A 22,405-nucleotide genomic window follows, 5' to 3' on the forward strand; every position below is an offset into this window, starting at 1 on the left:
GGCCAGCGTGTGACTAAGACCTAGTTATCCCTAACTTAGGGTACAAATTGTATTTATTGTAATTTGAATTTTTTGCATATCATCTGAGTATAATTTGAGTTTAAAATTTTAATAAAGTAATAAGGATAAATCCGCTCGACACGTACATAAAATATGTTAGGGGAACGACAGAGCGGCATAGAGCCGCCATACTAAGGATTTTTTTTTACCCTAACGTAGGGTCCTAACTAAAAACCCCTTTGGTGACCGCCCTCAGATTTGATTTGACCTTCGACGCCGGGCGGGATCACTCTCTTGCTCCCGCTCTGCAGTCTCTTGAGCATAACAGCTTCGCGGAAGGAAATCAGCGCACCCCATTTAGACTCCGTCCATAGCAGCTTCCACTATGCTGGTAGGGAAAGGTCGTTTCCCAGTTTTACATAGGGTATAATGTTAAGAGCGTCGGTAGCTCAGTGGTTTGAATACTTGACTTGTAATCTACAGGTCTTGGGTTCGAATCCCGCTGTACCAATGTGATTTTCGATTTTTCATATGTACATAATTTACCCGACGTTCTTACGGTGAAGGAAAACATCGTGATGCCTGCACATATCTGCGAAGAAATTCAAAGATATGTGTGAAGTCAACCAACACGCAGTGGGCCAGCGTGGTTGACTATGGCCTAGTCACCCCATATTAGGGTAGGCTCCGAGCCCCTCGGTGGGGACGTATAGTGAGCTGGTGATGGATGGATGAGTACCTGTAAGTTAAATCTCCAGTGGACACAGATGCCTGCAGATTGGTGCCATCCAATGAGTTGCGTCTGTCTCTGTCCCGCGGCGCGGCGACCGTGTTGCGTCGCGCGAGCCGCGCACTGCTCTCCGACGGCGAGTCGGAACTGTCCGCGTACACTTCCTCCGCGGAGTACACGCTGTCGAACGAACTGCCTGCAATATCGATACAACATCGGTACAATATCGATACGACATCGATACATCGATTAGACATACAAGGATGTAGTAGCAATGTCATCTAGGAAATCATATTTTGACTAATGTTTTTGAAAAATGTTCTATACTATTGTTATTAAGTGGAAAGATTTGTATTTTTAGATTTTTGTATGTATTTGATTCACGCGAAAACTACTGGGCAGATTTTTAAATTTCATTCACCGTTAGAAAGGTAATTTTTCCAGAATAACACAGATATTATTTTTTTAAATACACGTGGGCGAAGTCGCGAGCAACATTTTTTATAAAAATCGAAAAAATTGACACATAGTTTAGTTTTTTGTTGTCAGAATTTTGAAAGAAGTTTGCAACATTTTGCTTACTGGTAACTGTAAAAACTAGCAGGCGCCCCCTATCAATGTCAAAAAACTGCTGTGAAAGGTTATTTTTAAATGGCACTGAGGTAGAATACAGTCTGGAATATAAATCGAAAATCGTGTTAATTTAATAAATATAACTCACCATTCTGTATAACCTGGTCTTCGGAGACCTCGTATTCTATAGCATTCCCTTTGTCTGAGGGGTCGCAGGTTTCTGGTTCCTCTTCAGGCGGGTCTGGGGTCTGGTTCATGAGGAAGACTGATTTGAGGATGTTCCGCAGGTCCGCTGCGAAGTTGGTCTGCAGCTGGTCAGCTACTCCAGCGATGCAGACAAACAGACGGTGGATCAGGTCTTCGCTAGATCTGGAATACATTGATTAATAGACTCTAGTTCTACATTTTTTTACAATATTTTAAAACTGACAAACGCATAGGAAGGGGAAATATCCTCTTTATGTGCGTCTCCTCCGTTGATTAAGCATAAGCAACGACTCCGTTTTTGCGAATTTGTAATACCACGACCACACAGAAATCAGGCGTGAAGTGGAAGCAATTCCGCGTTTTTTCTGATGGGTGTGTTGCCGGTGGTCTAATTTTACTCCCTTTTCCTTTCCATCCATTTTCTCATAAGAATAGGATGGAAAGGGAACATGGATTTAATGGTGTTGTTTGATGGAAGGAGAAATATCCTCTTTATGTGCGTCTCCTCCTCCGTCGATTAAGGGTAGGCAACGCACCTGCAATTGCGGATATCTATGGGCAGCGGTCGCTTCGCCATTTTGGCGGCTTCAGGTGGCCGCTAGCTCGTTTGCCACCTTATGATATAAAAAAACTCACTTGAACTTGCCCCTCGCCTGCTGGCGCGCGGCGAGCTCCTGCGCCTGCAGCGCCAGCGCTATCTGCTCGTCGTCCGCGCACTCCGACGTGCATGATGTACCACTGACACATACAATTATACTAATTAAAATGCGAAAGTTTAGATTGATGGATGGATGAACGGACGGATGGATGGATGGATGGACGGATGGATGAACGGACAAATGGATGGATGGATGGATGTATGGATGGATGGATGTATGGATGGATGTATGGATGGATGGATGGAAAGATGAATGGATAGGTGGATGGATGGATGTTTGTTAGAGTTTGTAACTTAAACGGCTGAATGGATTTCGATAAAATTTGGCATATTTGTAGAAGATAGTCTGGAAGAACACATAGGCTATTTACTTTTGTTTTCTTCAATACCACGAGGATGAAGTCGCGGGCGAAAACTAGTCAAGTATAAAAAAGATTCGCTGGCAAATGTTAGTGAATATAATAAATGCTAATATTTAGATGGATGGATGGATGTTTATTAGAAAGTATCTACGGAAAGAATTAACTGACATTCTACTTTTTTCCTTCAAGAGTATCAAAAAAATTATTCGAATTATGTAGTTAGTCGAGACTTTGAAAATTTTATGTAGAAATTCTGAAATTAAACAGAAGTTTACCTTTCATCCATAATATGATCCAAATTTAGTCTCAAAGGATTTTGAACTTGAGTATTTCGATTGTCCAATATCACAATACCAGGCGGCCACATCTTCTTCTTCTTCTTTGAACTCTTCCTCGATTTCCTTTGTCTCCCGCTGTGTGTCGCCAACTCTGTCGAACTTCTATTTTCTTCTACGCTTTTAACTTCTGAACTCCTTCTTAATTCTTTTATGGAATCCTTTGAACTCTGTTCTGTATTGGTCCAATCTAAGTCTTTTATATTCGTCGCTTCGTTCAAACCATCTTCTTCTGTACTTATTCTATCTATTTCTACATTATTTGATGGTCCGGCTTGTTTGATGGTATCATCCGTCGAAAAGGATCTTTCTAGATAATTCTCGATTCTATCTTCTCTTCTCTCTTCTTCTAGATCTTTTATTACCCTGTTCTGTTGCATAAAATTGTCTTTACTCTGATCTGTATCAGGTGATCTGTCTAAACTAGTATTTTCCGTGCTTACACCTGAATCTACAGGAGATTCATGTTCACTGTCATAGCCTAGCATAAATTTCACTCTTTCATCTCTATCTAGAGTCATTTTTGCTGAATGGAAACTCGCATTATCTCCATCTATGTCATTATCGACGAAATTCTGTCTAAATTCGTCATTCGTTAGTAAAAGTGATGATAGATTTGCGTTTGCTATACAAATGTTTGTATTGACTATCTCAGCTTCGATGTTATCAGGCATGATAAGTGGTAAATCGGAGTTTAGTATAGCACCTGTCACTTCTTCGTCTTCTTGGTTGAAAACTGCAGAGTTATTATGCGATAAGGATGCAAGTACGACAGGTTCTTGACTTATCGCGTTAGGTATGAGATAACCGTGACTTGTCGACGGCATACAACTTAACGGTTCATTTCTGGGCCCCGAAAACCCGAAATCCGTCTCATTTATTAGTGTTGGGACATCGTTTGTCGATAACGAATGCGTCTGATTGTGCTCTTGGATATCGATGTCTGTCGCTATCGATGATAGTCTGTCCGCAATTTCTGTCACTTGCTCGTTTAGTGATGTGACTAAATCATTATCTGGGAGTTGTCGATTTGTTTCTGCGGACGTGGAGGCGGACACTGCGTTTATAACTAAAGGATCGAACATCATTAGTCCATTGGTTGATAGATTTCTTAATGAAGATAAATCGTTTGTTTCCGTTCTGCTTGTTTTTCTAGATTTTTCTACGTTACTGTCGTTTGTTTGGAATGTATCAGTGCTAGTGGTGTCCGAGTAGTGATGGTTGTTCTTGTCGATGGTTTCGTCGTCAGTTTGTGTGTCTTCGGGGTCTTCAGTGAGACGTCGCAGTCCATCAATAATTGGAGTCATAACTTCTATATTATCAGGGAGATAGTCGGCGTCTGTTATTGTTGGTTCACTTGAGCTGGAAAAGAACAATTAAATAATTAAATCTCCGATTCTAGCTGATGGTAGAGCAATTTTATAATATGAAAACAAAGATAAATATAAACCTCTGTGTGGCGTAGAGGTCGCGGCAGTGAGCATGGTCGGCGTAGAACTTGGATACAAACTCTCCGATATCCGGATAGTGGCAAGCTGAGTCCGTCATACTTTCGACATCTGGAAAATAATAATAATACTTACAATATGTGCTATAAAACATAACAAGTAAATTCAGATAAGAAATATTTGATGCTAATAACAATTAAAATAATTTACATATATGTCGTTTGCCGTTAAATTGGTGAATTTCAAAATGCTTTGTCATATCAAGGCATCTTTTTTCATTAGTGCATACTCACCCTGCGGCAGGTGTAGTGCAGCGAGGTTGGAGATGTCCTCGTTGGTGCAGAGCAGCCGCTCCAGCGCCAGCAGCTCGCGCCGCTCCAACGTCCACAACAGCGACCTGATCTTGTGCAGAAGCGTGCGGAACGGACGAAACATGTCCGACATCTCTTCTGAAAACATTCAACACATATATATAACAGTGGTAGAGCCCGCTTTAACATCTTCGCATGAATGGGCCGGTTCGCTCGGTGTAATACCACGACCACACAGAAGATTGGCATGAAGTGGGAGCAATTCCGCGTTTCGTCTGATGAGTGTGGTGCCGGAGGCCTAATTTAAGTCCCTTTCTCTTTCCACCCTTTTCTTAGAGAAAAGGATGGGAAAGAAAAGTTGACGGTGGAGGATACGCATAGGAAGGGGAAATGTCCATTTACTTGCGTCTCCTTCTCCACCAATGAAGGGTAGGCCAACGCATCTGCAATTGCGATAGTTTAGTAAAAGGTGTACCGCGGGCTCTAATGGAATACAAAAGTTACACATATTCCTACGCAGTAGAGAGAAATAACGATCACAATCTTAAAAACATGTCAAATGTCTCCCGTCTGCCTCTTTAATGCTTTCCTAGACGTGATATTACAAACAATTTAGTTAACAATTATGCAATATCAGTTAGTATATTCTATTCACCTAAATAAAAAGCTAACTTACCAGGTGGTTTATCAATACTAAGAGGTCCACTGGAGTATATGAGCAGACCGCTGACTATAGCGAGGCGGGGCACCGCGAACATTAACGCCGGGTCGTAAGAATCGACCTGGAACAAAAGCGTAACGTCTTTATTTTGTTAAAGTGAATGTAAGGGTCAACAATATAAATGTTAAATGTTAGTCGATGCTACATATACTAATATAATAAAGCGTAAACACGCCACTTTGTGGCGTATGATGTCAGAAATCACAGCATATTTTTGAAAAAATCCTTCTTCAATAAAAAGCCCTACACTTACGCCACGCTTTAAACTATATTTTTCACGCTATTAAACGTAAGGGGTAAATAAATTAAAAAAAAAAAAACTTAATATGGGAAAGGAATCATAAACTACAACATACTACTACATTAAGGAAGCAAGGATATTATGGTAACGGTAATTTTATATTCGAAATTGAGAATTTGACAAATGTTAACAATAAAATAAAGTTTTTATGATTTTATGCGGATGAAGCCGCACAGCTGCATTTTACATTATTTTCATTATAGAGTATACCTGTTCTTGTGTTAACAATTCTTGTTTCAAAGCTCTGCGAAGACTCTCAGAGAACAGGACGCAGATTAGCTGCTGCGCCTCGAACTCGTGGGGGGTCTTCACATTTACCATGGCACTGACGTAGCACAATTCAAATTCTGCAAACAACCTGCAAACAATATTATATTAGCGAAAAGAAACAGTTATCTCGTAAGTCGACTTCTATACTGAATAGGGTAATTTCTTTTGTCAAGTTACATTAAACTGATTCCAAACAATTTTAGACCACTAATGTACAGTAGCAGTAAGATTTATGCCCTGAAAAACTTCTGATGGACACAGCAGGCTGTTTCAAAACACGGACAATAAACAGTTGTTATTACGGAAAACCTGTATAAGATTATTATAAATATAAACAGACTCACTCTATCTATCTCAGTCTCACCTATCAAATATTCTCAGACTCTCGTGGAGCATATCGTCGTGTGGGGATAGGGCCAGGTCTCTGGAGCGCAGGCATTGCTCACGGAGCAGTGAGCGCACCGTCTCCAGGCTGCGGGTGAGTGCCTTAGCGAGAGGTCGCATTGCTGCCGATTCCTCCTCACGGTTCATTATCGATGAACCCGCCGCCAGGCACTACAAAGGGTAACGTTTTAGATATGTTACCTGTTAAAAACATCACCAGACACTGCACAGAATGAGAATATGTACCTCTGCGCCGAACCACAGCTGTCCCGCGAGGTTATCCTGGAGTACGTCTTCAGGAAACTTTACTCGGAAACCTCTCGCCACACGCTCCTCACCCAGCACCTCGTCCATGATCTGGCTCGTCACGTTCAACACACGATCCTAGAAACAAGTTATTTGAAATTTAATATGCGTTATGAGCATTAGAAACCAATTTTCTTCGACAACAAACATTGAAAAGCCGGTTAGAAAACAGGTAAGTCGATATTAAGGAAATCTCGTTACAAACGGCCGGGTGAATGTAAACAAGGCAATTATCGCGGCGAGGGCTTAGTGGCAAACGTTTTTATAGCATTACCTTGGCCAGACTACCAATGACATGGTCCAATGTATCCCAAAGAACAATTCCAATTGAAGACTTTTTATTCGTGTGATACTCAGAGAGACTTATGATTAGGAGAGAATCGTTATTGTGTTACGATGTAACTACAACCGCTCTATCTGTAATCGTATTTGAACCAGTTGAAGATTATCGAAAAGGGCAAAAATACGCTAATGGTAACGTTACATGACCTTTAAACCACTCTTAGTTAGTTACCACAGTGAGAACTGAAATGATTACCAGCTTTAAGATGGTATAAACTAGTATAAAGCGGTTTTAACCAAACATGGTGTGGATCACACTGTTAACGATAGAGGAAAACTCTTTGAATTCTAGAAAAGTCTCTATTCATTAAGCAGTTTGTTATCGTACTAATTGTTATAAAGATGTTCACAAGTCACGCATCACCTTTTGTCGTTTAAGAAATCCATTAATGAAAACTTCACATAATTCTTGGTACTAGAAAACTATATTTAATTTGATATCGACATGTAACGTAATATTGGAATACTCACTAAATTACGGAAGCATAACGTACGTATAATGTCAGCATAATACTTAAAAACAATGTCAGAACAAAGAAAAATGCTTTCGATAACAAACAAATAACGTTCTAGCATGTCTAAACGATTAACCGATAAGGGTATCGCCACATGCACGTGCGTGACTGTAGAATATAACCACGTGCGTGTGTTTTACGGTCAATTCTTTATACTAAAAGTCACTAGCCACCGAATTCAATATTTAATCCTTTACATCGATCCTAAAATTATTTTTATTTTATAAGAAAAGAAAGTACAACAACTATCTTATCGAGCGGCGTTCAGCATTGTCTAAACTATCGCATAACTGTTGTCCGATTATCGATTGTTTCTCAGCGAATTTAACTGTTTAGTTGCATAAAAAAATCACAGATAAGCTCAAAGGAATCAAAGCGAAGCTACAACATTGTGCGATAGTACAGGCAAAGGTGCGCGCGCTCTCAATAATCATGTTTGGGGTTATATTGGGATGTTTAACGTGGTTAAATTTCTTCCGCGAATCTCAGGTAACCAAGTTTCGAGCGATTTCGCAACAAAAGTAACAGACCATCTGTGCACATACTGTGTAATGTTTTATAAATGATTCAGATTGTCACGATTACTAGTGACGTACTTGTGTAAACATCGATTTTTTAAATATATGATTACTCAATATAAACAAAGACTAAATTATTTAATAAGACAAGTGTCTGTATCTGTATATAAATATCTTCAATTGCGATTTCACAGTACGATTCTAGTTTTTTTTATTCATATTTATTTTACTCTAAAAATACCCAACTAGAAAACTGTGAATGTGTTGAAATTTACCAAACTGAATTTGAATGTAAAAATTGCTACTAAAAAGTATCAATTAAAATTTCATCGATATATTTAGGCACTACATATAACACGCACATCACTATACATGATGACGTCACTGCGCACGATCGTTCTTTCCGTGACTCATATAAAACAAAATCGTCTCGAACTCAATACACATACACTCATAGTAAGTAAATTTCCATACAACTAAATTCGCCGTCACGCTTATAGCAGCAACTGACGATAAGAACTTTGTAAAATAATGCTACCGTTAGTAAGAAATAAACAACCTAATCTTAATACTAAATGTTAGATGGATGGATGTTTGTTAAGAGTTTGTTAGCCTAAAGTGGTGAATGGATCTCGATAAAATTTGGCATAAATGTAGAGAACAGCCTGATAGAACACATAGGCTTACTTATTTTTTTTAATTCCTCGCTAGCTAGTACTAAAATAATTTCACGATGTTATCAACCATAATACAGTTCTTCGACGTATATTGGTAAATATTCCTGAGACTAGTGTGATATAGTTTAAAGATGGGTTCAAATTGAAATTTTACTAGACTTCAGTCTCACTTCTTGACTTCAAAAGGGAACAGTTTTCCGTATACTAGGATCATCTTTCAAGACAAATGATACTATAGTAAAAAGTAAAAATATATACTATAGCTAAATAGCTATAGTATATATTTTGTATATTGCCATTATATTTATTTTTTAAACAATAGCTAGAAAAATTGCACCTATAGTGAAATTCAAAATATTTAGAAAACATTATGTAATATTGCTTATTAAATAAATGCATAGCATATATAATTTATCAACATATGTACAAAACACAACACCTGCAGAACCGGTTTTTTTTAAACCAGTCATTCTTTTAAAGGACAGGACCAAATTCAAAAACAAAATTCGGTTTCAAGGATCATTGTTTCATTAACGTCTTACGATATTATAAAACTAGCTGTTGCCCGCGACTTCGTCCATGCAATATTAACATAACAGAGTAGCCTATAATATGCCCGTCTATGTCAACTACCCTTCATTGAAAGTCTGGTCTAAATTGGTCGAAAGTTTACCTGGAACAACTGCGGCTTGCGGACAGACAGGCAAAAAAAAAATTAATGCGATTTTCGGTATCAGCAAGGCAAATACATCATCTTCCTAAAAATGTAATTTTTCTTCTGATATTACAAACAGACATTTCAATATATTATATGTATAGATAGATAGATTAAAGGAAGTACTAATCGACATAAAACCATCTAAAAAAAGTATCATACTAAAGGATTGTGAATGAGAACATGACCTCATGAATAATTGAGATATTGAATAATTTTTGGTCTTATTATTTGTCTACTGCATTTAGTTACGATGCATCTGACAGCCTTTATCGTTGTCAGTCTTCACTACAGAAAAACAAAACTGATTCACAATGCTTACATTGTAAGTAATTCGTTTTAGTATTTCGTTAATAATAACTCCAGATGTAACCTTTTTGCCACAAGCCATTGAAATCAATATTGGATTCGAGATCAGTCCAAAAAATTTTCATTTCGATGCATAAAATGGAGCACAAATTTATTCAATCATCCTCCAAACGTTAGATCATGACTTTCGATTGCGATCTTAAAAAAATATTCAAGAAATTAAAAAAAAAAACATAAAAATGTTCCATGAATAAGCAAAAACTGTTTCAGACCGAACGATTATTCTAGGCTGTGAAAAAGTTTTATATCAAAACCCGTCATATAAATTCGCTTAGTAGTTGACATTTCGAAGGACGCCAGGTGGCTTGCGAACACCGACCCTGTGGGCATTACATTTTTATGGGTTCACCATAGAGGGCGCGGTCGACGACCTTAGAGTCATAATTAAAATAAAACAACATTTTTCTTTGTAAAACCTAATCAAGCGGCTGTCGTGTCGTGAACTCGTTTTTGTAAATTAAAAGACAAAAAACGCAATTTTGATGTTAATCCAAGTATAAACATCGAGTTCAAAAGTTTCATTTAATTTATAAAATAACTAGCTATCGCCAGCGACTCCGTCCGCGTGGAATTAAAAATAAAAAAGGAAGTAGCCTATGTGTTCTTCCACATTATCCTCTACGTCTACGCCTAATTACATCCAGATCCGTTCAGCCGTTAAAGCTACAATCCATCCATCCATCTATCTAAACTTTCGCTATAATAATATTAGTAACAAGAAAGAAGTAAGATTTAGATCTAACTGTCACATTCAAAGTTGTTAAATGGCCGCTAAGAGATCATCTTAATTAACGTTTACCTTGAGTATACTAGCGCTTGACTACGGTCCTACGTGATAACGTCAAGACAGTAAATTATAGGCAAAGCAACTTCGTTTAAAACTGTTACATCATCCATAATTACAATCATTCTAAGATTTATCCATAACTATAGCGTGAACAGTCCAGTGGTGTCAAGACAATTACTGTCCAATAACGTTCAATAACCCATTTTTTATGTTTAAAACTATTCGCAACAGAAGTTGTATTTCTAACCGTGAATTTCTACTACAAAATACTGGTATAGGTCTTGTATAGAAGTGTTTCTGCAATGGAAACGCGTAGCGACAATTAGGGTGAGTTGCATCGAATCGCCGGTTATCGTAAAAATTATAGTTATAGTTAATAGGGTTACAAGTGCAAAAACATGTTCTCACAGAGGTTTTATGTGTTTTTCGTTTTTACAATGGAAACATTTAAACCTGAATGTCACTAAAGGGTCAAATTGGTGTCAAGAATAACATTTACGTAAATTAAAATGTTTGGAAATCCATGTTTCGCCGTATATATTTATGTATCATACGCATGGTATTTTATAGTGACATAAACTTTTTGCCCATGGAGATGGAGAAAATGGCAAACTCTTGTGAAAATAAACTAGTTTGGGCCATTATTGAAACTGTATTTACTTTACTACTCAAATATGTAGCAAAAATGAAGCAATAAAATTATACAAATATAAATGCATCTTATTTATTCTCCATATTATAAATTGTTCTTTTATGGATGACATTTTTTTAAATAAGAGAAAAGGGACAAGCGCTGTTGCTATGGCCTTAGACACTCGAAATTTGTCCAAACTGAATGTATGGCCAAATTTCGAGTTCCATCTTGGAAATCCATTATTCCCGAGCACGCAAGACTTTATTCTTCTGGATTACGTATAGGATAATAGTAGAGATTTTCTTTTTCCATTACTTTTTCCATTATTTGTACTTTTGAAGATAAGAGCTTGTGACAGTTGACACTACCGAACTGACACTAACCGTAACGCTAACTATAACCGCCCAAAATCGGGCGGTTATGATTAGTGTCAAATATGACGTCACTTTGACCAGCGCAAAACTGGTGTAGCGAATATCATGAACATCCGTAGACGTAACCATCGGGAATGTGCTGGTTTATAGTTAGTTAATGTAACTCACCCTTAGTAAATTTTAAGGTTATTCCAAATATTTTAATTTAATTTTAACTTTAACGGTAACCGGCGATATGGTGCAACTCACCCTTAATATCCTTTAACAAGCATGAACAAAAGAAGAATTTAAAGGGAATGAACAAAACAAGGAATGCGCCACCTGCGTATATTTTTATGTCCCTCAATTAAAGCGGGAGTTTAATGATGATGGTATACAGCGAGTTTCCACTTTCCATTAAGCAAACTGTACAAAGAAAATATTACATTTGATTTATGCAGTGTGCGAGCGAGACAAAAATATGTCTTAAAAATTTTCAACAGTAAAAACAGCTCCTTGACATTCATAGCTAATATAAAAAATTATGTTGTCAGTTATTAAATGTAATAAGTACTATTCATATCTAAATATAAAAAATTCTTAACAAAAACGGCGATAGTAGCTCAAAAAAACTGACTCAAACGATAATAGCATACTAAGACAAAATATATCTATAACTTCATTCCAATATTATCAGTCGTCAGTTCATTCAAATTTTTAGATAAAGATTGCATTTTGCTTTAAATTAGACCGGGCAACCTTACTGGCAACATCATATCCAGTAGGTATATTATGCACCAAATTTGGTCTTTTTGTTGTACTGCTTAGTAGCTTTAGCTATCATAATAACCATACTAATATTACAAATGCGAAAGTTTAGATGGATGGATGTCTGTTAGAGTTTGTAGCCTAAACGGCTAAATAGATATTGATGAAATTTGGTACAGGTGTACATAGTCTGGAAGAACACATAGGCTCACTTTTGTTCCAGGAGGACGGAGTCACGAGCGAAAGCTAGTGTTACAATAAATCTAAAATTCACATAGACTTTTGTACACCGGGGGTCTTAATATACCATAACAAACATATACCTAATTCTCTGTACAATGAAAAATTCACAGTCTGATAACCAAGAATACTTGCAACACCCGACAAAGCGATGCGTAACCCATGACATAAGGTGCAACCTTATACAACCATTAGCAATGGACCGCAACTCAAACATAGGTTAGCTTAAACCTTCAATATAAAATCGTAATGAAACCACACCATTTACAATGTACTAAACAATTTTCAACTTTAAAACTTGGATATAGAGTTCAATTTTCGATACACGTCAAGTTACGTCAACTTCCGTGATTTCAGTGAGGTCCCTTGGTATTCCTTTATTACAAAATAGAATAGATTCCATTGTATGATATTAATTTCAATTATAATATTTGAATAACAAGTGAAAATATCATATCCATATAGTATTGGCTTATATAAACAGAATACTTGCAACACATGCCACCTTTTTTAAGACTTCACTGTAGTATAATTAAAAAAAATAATTAAGAAAACATAGCCTATGTTACTCACAGATAAATAACCTTTTTAATGGTGAAAGAATTTAAACAATCGTCCCAGTGGTTTTAACGGCAATCTAATACATTCAAATATACAAATCCTTCCTCTTTATAATATTAGTATAGAAGTATAGATCAGTATAGATATACAGTAGAGTTTTAGTATAAATATAAGGTGAGGGTTTGGTTATTCGTCTACTAACATTGTGGTACTACCAGCAATCGGCAAAGAAATATGCGTGATGTGAACTAAACGGGTGTGGGCTAATAGTTGACTAAGGCATAGTCACTTTTACGTGGGTAGTCTCCAATCGGTAGGGTGATACAGAAGGTTAAAGACTTCCTCTCACTTAATTCTTGACTGTCTTCTCTTACCTGTGCGAGCCGTAGCTGTGTAACGAGTGTGGAACATCTCTCCGGGTCCTTGCGGCCGTCGAAGGAGTCCAACTCTGACGCTATGATGTTTAGCGCGTCGTCCGCAAAGAAGAATTGAGCCAGTAACGATTGATCCTCTCTCTGTAACAAGGATATTTATAAAATGATTTTTTTATGTATAATTTTCTACGAATTTTTCTAAAAAAATTAGTTAAACCCAAATCAAAATCAAAGTCAAATGCAAGAAATAAAGGTTGTTTAAATGCCACGTTCTTCCGCAACTTCAACTAGTCTCAACATTTGTATACAAAACACTTATATTGCTTGAGAACAAATTACAAAACGTTATGAATAGGTTAATTAATTCCATAAGACTTGAAGGAGAGCTCACACAAGTCAATAGAAAGTGAAATTGCCACGACGTAACGCCTTGGCCCATTTGAAGCCGTATCCTTCAAACAAAACAAGCTTTAATTCAATTAAGTTACACAAAGACGGCAATAGCCGAGATTGTTAGTACTCAATCAAGACATATTAATTAGATGTTTTAAAACTAAAACATGTTTAAAATATAGGTCTAGAAAAATTTACTAAAAACAAATATGAAAATAGACAAAACATTCGATAATAAATTTAAAATTATATTAATAAAATAATACATCCAGTTTAAATAGAGCTATAAGGTAATAAAGTTAGCTTCGCAGACAGTCCTTGGGCAGGACGATTCGGTCGACGGGTCGGCGCCGCACTACAATACGTAATACATGCAATGTTTACTTCGATCCAGTTTACTCGACTGCCTTTATATTTATTCACTTTTTATTTTAATTTTGTATGTTTTAAAACAAATAGGCATATGATTAATACGCGTATAAGACAATTAAAAGATCTTTTAACAACTCACACATAAAACATTTACATAAAAGATGTTATACTACACATAGTATTACACAAATGATTCGTTATTGCGTACTCGAGTTAATACAATTTACAAGTCACATATGAAAAAAAAACTGCCAAAACTTGTCTATTTATTCACACTCTACTATATTAGACAATGATAAGCACGGAGTTTTTGAAGACGCTATAAATTTTGTTCGACTCTTAAAATAAAACTCTTTAATGCGCTACAATCCTACTTCAAACAATATAGACATAATACCACTGACTTAAAACTTGTACAAGTGAGGAATAAAATCAAACGCGCCTCCTACTGTCCGGACGACACGCTCCCAATAGCAGAAACAGCGTGTCGCCGGCATCAATATCAATTTGTGCAACTTTTCTCTTTGCTCATTTGCTACATCTATCTGGTTCAAAGTAACCGTAAGTTACCACAGCTGATACTCGTAACATTATATTGTCTGTTGTGTCAAATAAGAATTAGAATAAGTCCGTATTGGTATTTATGGTCATTTAAGGTAATAGGCAAATAACTATTAGACCGGCCGTACAACTTGAGTAGCTATCGCACTGTTGTGCGATTGTCGATTGTTTCGCAGCTGATTCAACAGTTTAGTTGAACAACTAAAAAAGGAGTAGTGTGCGCTCCTCCATACAAGCTCATAGAAATCACAGCGAGACCAAACAGTTGTACGATAGTTTTGTCAAAGGTATGCGCATTTTTAAAGAATAATAGTAACAAAGAAAAGTTTAATGGGATATATGACTAAAAAATCTAAACAAACGAAAAAACAAAAAAAAAATACTGCGAGAGTCATTTGTTTTTAGAAACTAGTTCAAAGGAAAATCAACCAAAACTGTGCCTTTACAAGATATATTATTTTAGCATTAAGTCAACATTGTAACGCAAAGAGGAATGTTCGAGAAAATTTAGACACCACATACAATAGCTTATCCATACATAATACATGCAATCGGTTTATCGCGAAATTGGTTCATGAATCATATCCTTTGTTAGTTTTATTATCTGCTAGTTGTTAAATCGAGTGTGTTATTGTTAGGGGACCATCAAGACGGAGATAATGGACCAGACAACATTCTTACTAGGTATATATTTTCAAGTAGTATTACTACTAGAACTAGTAATTGTAATACTACTAGCGCTAGTATTAATTTATAACAATATGTCAATGTTATGAGTATATTGGAAGAAGTTTGAGTATAACCCCAGTGGTAGAGAAATTATGGAGTAAAAGGTTAGTATGGTATGGGCATGTCTTAAAGCATGAATCGCATGTGACAAGGACTATGTTTATTATGAATGTGGTACATCGGTAGAGGTAGACCTAGAAAGAGATGGAATGTGTGAAAGGTGACATGGTCAAGAAGGAAGTGATGACAGATAACGGATGATATAGTTATTTGGAGAACGAAATCTCGTGCGCCGCACCAACGGGGCTAGGATAGGGTAGGGGAGATCATGTTTTGCCGTTTCTTTCTCTTCTCTTGTAGTACATTTCTTAATTAAATGTTGGTTATAACATATTTGCATTTAATTACGGGAACAAAAGAGCATCGCGTTAAGGGATTTGGTGGTAAACTAGTACAGAAAAACCTTTACTACCTACTCCTAGATAGAAATAGTCAATTTTACCAACTTGTTATTGCAGGTTAGTCATCGATTGTTTTACTAACAAGTCTTGATACTTGTTATAAGTGTTTAATTATTACCCATATCATAAATATCGTGACAAAGGAAAGAATGTGTACTTATTATAACACGCATATCATTATAATAACTAGAAAACATACATGTTGCTAAGATTTCTAGATCGTTGAACATAAAAACAATCAACTAGTCAATGGTACTTAAAACTCGTAGACGTTTGTAAAGTTTACATCCCAGTAATATAAATGCGAAAGTTTAAATGGAATGTTTGCTAGAGTTTGTAGCCTAAATGGCTGAACGGATGTCGATGAAATTTGGCATAGATAGATCATAGTCTGGAAGAACACATTGGTTACTTACTTTTTTTTATAATTCCAGGCGGACGGAGTCACAGGCGAAAGCTAGTTTAATTATAAATAAAGCAGTTTAAATAATTAGCACCCGAAAGCGAACGGGTCATTTATTGCAGATGTCCGCTAAACGCGCCACTTCATCAAACGAGTTATTAAGAAGAAGAAAAAACGTTAAACACCAATTTTACGGTCTATGGCATACATTTTTTCAACATTAATTAACAAGTCATTTGAATATTACAAGACATCTCGGGCATTTAATAAACAAATTTCATAGGTTTACTTGCGATTCATGAAGAAACATGTTCCAATAGTTTTACGGATTATGACGGAACATGTTCCAATACTTTATCGGATTATGGCGGCATTAATTCTAGTACCGTGGCTGGATTAACAATGTAGTGTTACGATAATACATTTTACTAGCTGTTGCTCGCGACTTCGCCCGTGTGAAATAGAAAAATACAACCCATGTTGTTTACAGATAAATTATCTTTCTAAGGGTAAATTTTAAAATCGGTCCAGTAGTTTTTGAGTTATTTCAATACATACAAAAATACAAATCTTTCCTCTGTATAATAATAGTATAGATATAGATTTATCACGTTCGTTAGCAATTGTAGATCTGTCACGTGCTTTGTGCCTCGCTATCGTAAGAGCCATTCAATAGATTACTTTTCTTCATAGGATTTAAATTAATAATTATAAAGAAACATTTTAATACACAAAGTAATATTTCAGCATTAGAAGTACTCTGACTCTTATAGCGCGCACACCTTAGACTTTGAATTCTATGAGATTATATGGAAGTGGACACACTATCCGATTTTTATTTGTGCATCGAAACAGTTGAATGGGCGGCAAAACAATCGACAATCGCACAATAGTTGTGTTCTTACTATCAATGTATTCCATAAAAAAATCTTAAACGAAATCTAACAGCCGATGTCACAAAAACACTCAATAAGGCCGAATTCTAACTCGACTATTCTATTGTAGTTTTTACACGGCAATTGAATTTATTTTAAATCAAACGAAAGTGACAATGGTATTGGGTGAACGTCTCAGTACAAGGTGATGCATTCACATAAATACCTTGCCCTATAAACAGAAATGACGAATATAATTTGGAATATATTGACCCTGGTCCGTCTCAAAATATACGAGTCATTGTCAACAGATGTACACTAATGAGACGAATAAGAATGTGTCGTAAGGGTGAGTTTCCACTGACGGATTAAGACAAGCATTGTATCACCAAAATATTGACATACGTCCCATTCTTTTGGAAACAGACAACAAATCACGACTAAATTGCCGACGTCCTAGTACACTATTCACGTTTCTTTATACGCATTCTTGTCAGTTCTAGGTGTTCTTAATACCACTAGTCTGTCGTTACAAGCCCGTATAGAAGTAGGACAACTCGTAGCAACAATTACCAACAATTTTAGCGATACAATTTTCCACTGGTGTACAATAGTTTTTTATAACATTAGGTGGAAAACGACTACGCACAAGGCATCTGAACCCACCAAAAAGACGAAGCGTTCGCCGCCCAGATATACAATTGGAGATGCGTTGCCTACCCTTAATCAACGGAAGGGAAGACTCACATAAACAGAATATTTCACATTCCTATACGTCTCCTCCACTGCCAAATCAAAGTAGATTCCATTCTCATCCCATCCTTTCCTTAGGGTGGGAAGATAAAAATACTTCAATTTGGTTTTCGGCACGCAAATTTTCCATTCATCCTTTCAATATATCTTTTATCGGTTAACTGCTTGATAGCAATTTGTTTATGTTTTCTTACTTGATGTCGAAACACAAAGTAGGACACGTTTCGTAATATTCCGGCAGTACTTGACCTTCCCCACTTTCAGTCTGTGTTCTCTAAATCCAAAACAGTCTGTAGGTAAACGTACTAGTTGGCAAATAGCCAGACCATCTCTATCCCGAAACGATAACATTGTTTTAATGTTTGTTTTACAACCATTTGTAGTTTATCCATACATTTGACTGTCAAAATATTTTAATAAACTATTTGTTAAATATCAAATTCGTACCCATTTTTCTTAATTTTTGATATTAAGATGTTATAAGGAACTGTCCTTGTATCTTTTTTAAAGATCAAGAATATTAAGTGCGCTATAACATAAGGAAAACGGCGGGAACTTCCCTCGCGAAACACTTGTATACCTGTTTCAAAAAAACACTGTTTTAAAAACATGTTCTTCGGTCACCATTTACATTTTTCTCTAAAATAAGTTGGTCTCATACATTATATTTATTTCAAAATCTATACTAATATAATAAAGCGTAAACACACTACTTCGTGGCGTAGGGTGTAATTAATCACAGCATATTTTTGAATAATTTTTTCTTTAATCAAAAGCCCTACTCTTACGACACGCTTTAGACTATATATATTCACGTCATTAAAATTAGGGGTAAATTAGAAATTAAAAACCTTCAAGTGGGAAAGGGACCATAAAAAACAAGCTGCCAACATTAAGGAAGCAGGGTTATTATGGTAACGGTAGATTTGACATTTTCAATTAAGAATTCGCCAAATGTAAACAATGAAATAAATTTTATTTTCATGCGGTTGAAACCGCACAGGAACAGCTAGTAAAATCCAAAATATACATATGAAAAACACACGGAAAGTATGTTACTGTCAAAGAGGTATTAAAACATTTTACTATCATATACTAACAGGAGCTAAAGAGATATTGTATATTTATTATGTAAATATTGATATCATACTGAAGGTTTAGTTTAGTCGCTATATTTTAGTGTGTTCTAGATGGTTTAAAAGTATGCTTTTTCAATGTAAAATCACAAGTACGAAGACAAATTACTATGGTATTTATTAAGACACTAGTTGATGTTGACGACTTCGTCGCGGGAAATTAAAAATTAATGAAAAAGTATAGCCTATGTTACTACATCATAACGCTTTTTAATGGCGAAAGATTTTTTGAAATCGGCACAGTAGTTTTTGAGTTATTTATACATACAAAAATATATATCTATTCTTATTCATAATATAAGTATAGAAGTATAGATAGGCAGTGGTTTGACGTAAATTACACTATAACGACAATTATAAAACGCTAGATGGACTATGGTCTTTAACTTTAGCGTGGCGGAGGCTCAACTTTAGTCCCTTTTCCTTCCCACCCTTTTTCTCGTAAGAATAAGATAGAAAGGGAACGTGGATTTGACGGTGGAGACGGATAGGAAGAGGTAATATCCTCTTTATGTGCGTCTCCTCCGTCGATTAAGGGTAGGCAACGTATCCGCTATTGCAAATGTCTATGGGCAGGGGTCGCTTCGCCATTTTGGCGAATTCAGATGGCCGCTTGCTCGTTTGCCACCTTACAATATAAAAAAGCGTTAAAATATTTTAGTTACAAACGGATGAATCATTTACAATTTGAAAAGCGCTGTTCAATTATTTATTGGAATACGGTTTAGTTGCGCCAGTTAGCGTTGAATTCGCAAGTTTGCTGTATTAATTTAGATTACGGAAAAATTCAATGGAATATAAACGAACGACGTTCAAGGTAACGCGATCTGCGATACGAAATATCGCAGACTTTTTGGCTATGGATCCATTTTACATTTCAAATATAGTGCTATCTACATATAATCGTATAAACATGATTATGAAGAGTACTCGTTTTTACGAAGTCGCGAGCAATAGCTTGTTAACAATAGCTTTAATGTTTTTTTTTATTAGAACAATCATTGTGCAAATCTTTTTTTTATTATCTATACCTACTAACATTATTAAGAAGAAAAAATTGTATTTTTGTATGCATTGAAATATCACCATTAGCTCACCATTAGCTACGTTATCAGTGAGCAAAATAGGCATATTGTTTTAATTACACGCGGGCGAAATCGTGAGCAAAGGCAACCGGGAAGTAAATACAATCAACGTTCAGACAAAATTCACAGGTAACTACAACTATACAATACCAGGATAGCATAAAAATCAATTAAGACATTGTAATATTGAATGCGGGCATTGATAACTATAGAAGGGCATTGGTGGGATATTGTTATTCCTCATTACCCACGCCATGTCTACAGAGATATAACTCTACGTGCAGACGCCCGCTTGAATACTGAGTATAGTTAGAATTATTATTCACAGCAGGTCGGCGACTAGGCCTAGACTAGGTATAACAGCTTAGTTATTAGAGTTAGGTTTAACAATTGACAATTGACAGCAACAATTTGTCAAAGTGAAAATATCCACATAAACTTGCCATACGAGAATTTTCGTTTTATATGAAAGTACATCATAAAAGAAGCGATCATTTATACCAACCTTTTCAAGGTTTGTTTATAAATATATTTGAGACTGGATGTTATGACGTACTATACAAATATACAACCTCGACAGAGATTATTTTATCAATGACATTGTACTATGACGTCACCAACTGATGTAGATATTAACATATTCTAAATATATCTTTATCAACAATATCCATATCGATTCATTATATATTGCAACACTCTGTTGTTGCTGAGGCCCAGTTTCAGACACTATTTACTAGCTATAGCTACCGTCTTCGCAGCATAAATATTATATAAAAAATGGCCTATGTTACTCACTGTTGATGTAGCTTTTTAATGGTGAAAGAATTTTTGAGTTTTTTAAGTACATACAAAAATACAAATCTTTCCTCTTTATAATATCGGTTTTGTACATCAGGCCAACAACATACATATAGTAAATTCCAATTTCAAAATAGAGTAACTACAGCAGAGTACAACAATCAAACTATAGTCAGACCGTCGAGAACGTAAAACGTGTGTTTTAAAAAATTGTCTGTGCAAAGATTATTTACAGCTGCAGAAACGTCTGTTTGTACAAGACCTTAATTTGTAATAGAATTACATTAGATTAAGTTTTACATACTTATACTACAAAGCTAAACACGTCTGGGAATTCCTGGTAACTAATCAGGGCATATGGTAAATAATGCGGGCTATAAAAATCAACACAGATGCATGTATCGCTAACCGGTATAAACATGATTTCCATTAATACCCTGATTATATTATTCCACTCCAGCGATCGTAACCAATACTATAGTCTACGTTTACATTTTCCAGTTGTAATCCTGCTCTGTTGATCGCTGGACTGGAATACTGAAAACTGGATTTTTTACATACTGTTGCCGTGCGGTTTCATCTGCATGATGTTATAAAAAACAATATTTTTTAAATTTAATTGTTTACTGACAACGAAGGCCTTTGCCATTGGCGAACAATTACCGTTACTATGGCAATCTTATTTCTTTCTACTATTGTATTGTAGTTTTTATCGTTTTCTCGCCAAATGTTTTCCAAATTATTACCTATGAAATAAAATAACGTGAAAATATAAAGCCTCTGGCGTGTCGATAGTGTTTGCGGAGTGATGGGTTTATTCATAAAAAAGTAATTATTCAAAAATATGCTGTAATTGCTGACATCCTACATAAAGTGTGTTTACGCTTTATTAGTATAGATATACTTTTAGTACTGTCATTACAATGTAAGGTTTCTGATAACAAAACACGTGTTAACATAATGAAGTAGATATTTGATTCATACCGATCCATAACCCGTCTAATCAACCTAAAACGTACGATTTTATTTAACATTATATTTATTTACTTAATTTCCATGTTTGTTTTGAGAAAGAATTAAAAATACTTCGGACTGAAATATATCTGTAAGATAAGGCGATAATCATACAAAGCTTTGTAATAAAATTTTATTGTAATAAAGAATTTACTGCAAATCTTGATAGAAATTAATCTATAAAGTAAGGCCTTCAAAACTAACAATTAAAAATACCATGGCCCCGGTTACTGTGACAACAAATCATATGTATTCAAACATGTTACTGTGAAGAGAGTAAGGGCGACTAAATATCATTATCATCATCATCATCATCATGTCAACGTAATCATCACTAGCTCACTATACGTCCCTACTGAGATAGTC

The 22,405-nt window shown here is 35.8% G+C and overlaps 1 protein-coding gene across 1 annotated transcript in view; it reads right to left on the minus strand.

Moving 5' to 3' along the window:
* Positions 1-227: 227 nt before the first annotated feature.
* Positions 228-22,405, minus strand: part of LOC106106102 (lateral signaling target protein 2 homolog) — a 30,356-nt gene continuing 8,178 nt past the window's right edge. Inside the window, exons 2-13 of the mRNA XM_013286631.1 lie at positions 13,460-13,600; positions 6,547-6,684; positions 6,281-6,471; positions 5,857-6,004; positions 5,301-5,406; positions 4,607-4,762; positions 4,316-4,424; positions 2,806-4,227; positions 2,147-2,248; positions 1,452-1,672; positions 708-926; positions 228-328 (exon numbers count right to left, since the gene is read on the minus strand). Coding sequence (XP_013142085.1) covers positions 228-328; positions 708-926; positions 1,452-1,672; positions 2,147-2,248; positions 2,806-4,227; positions 4,316-4,424; positions 4,607-4,762; positions 5,301-5,406; positions 5,857-6,004; positions 6,281-6,471; positions 6,547-6,684; positions 13,460-13,600 — 3,054 coding nt within the window. The remainder of the gene's footprint in view (positions 329-707; positions 927-1,451; positions 1,673-2,146; positions 2,249-2,805; positions 4,228-4,315; positions 4,425-4,606; positions 4,763-5,300; positions 5,407-5,856; positions 6,005-6,280; positions 6,472-6,546; positions 6,685-13,459; positions 13,601-22,405) is intronic.

The sequence above is a fragment of the Papilio polytes genome, unplaced genomic scaffold (genome assembly GCF_000836215.1).
Source record: "Papilio polytes unplaced genomic scaffold, Ppol_1.0 DF822400.1, whole genome shotgun sequence".
In the NCBI taxonomy this organism is placed as follows: Eukaryota; Metazoa; Arthropoda; class Insecta; order Lepidoptera; family Papilionidae; genus Papilio; species Papilio polytes.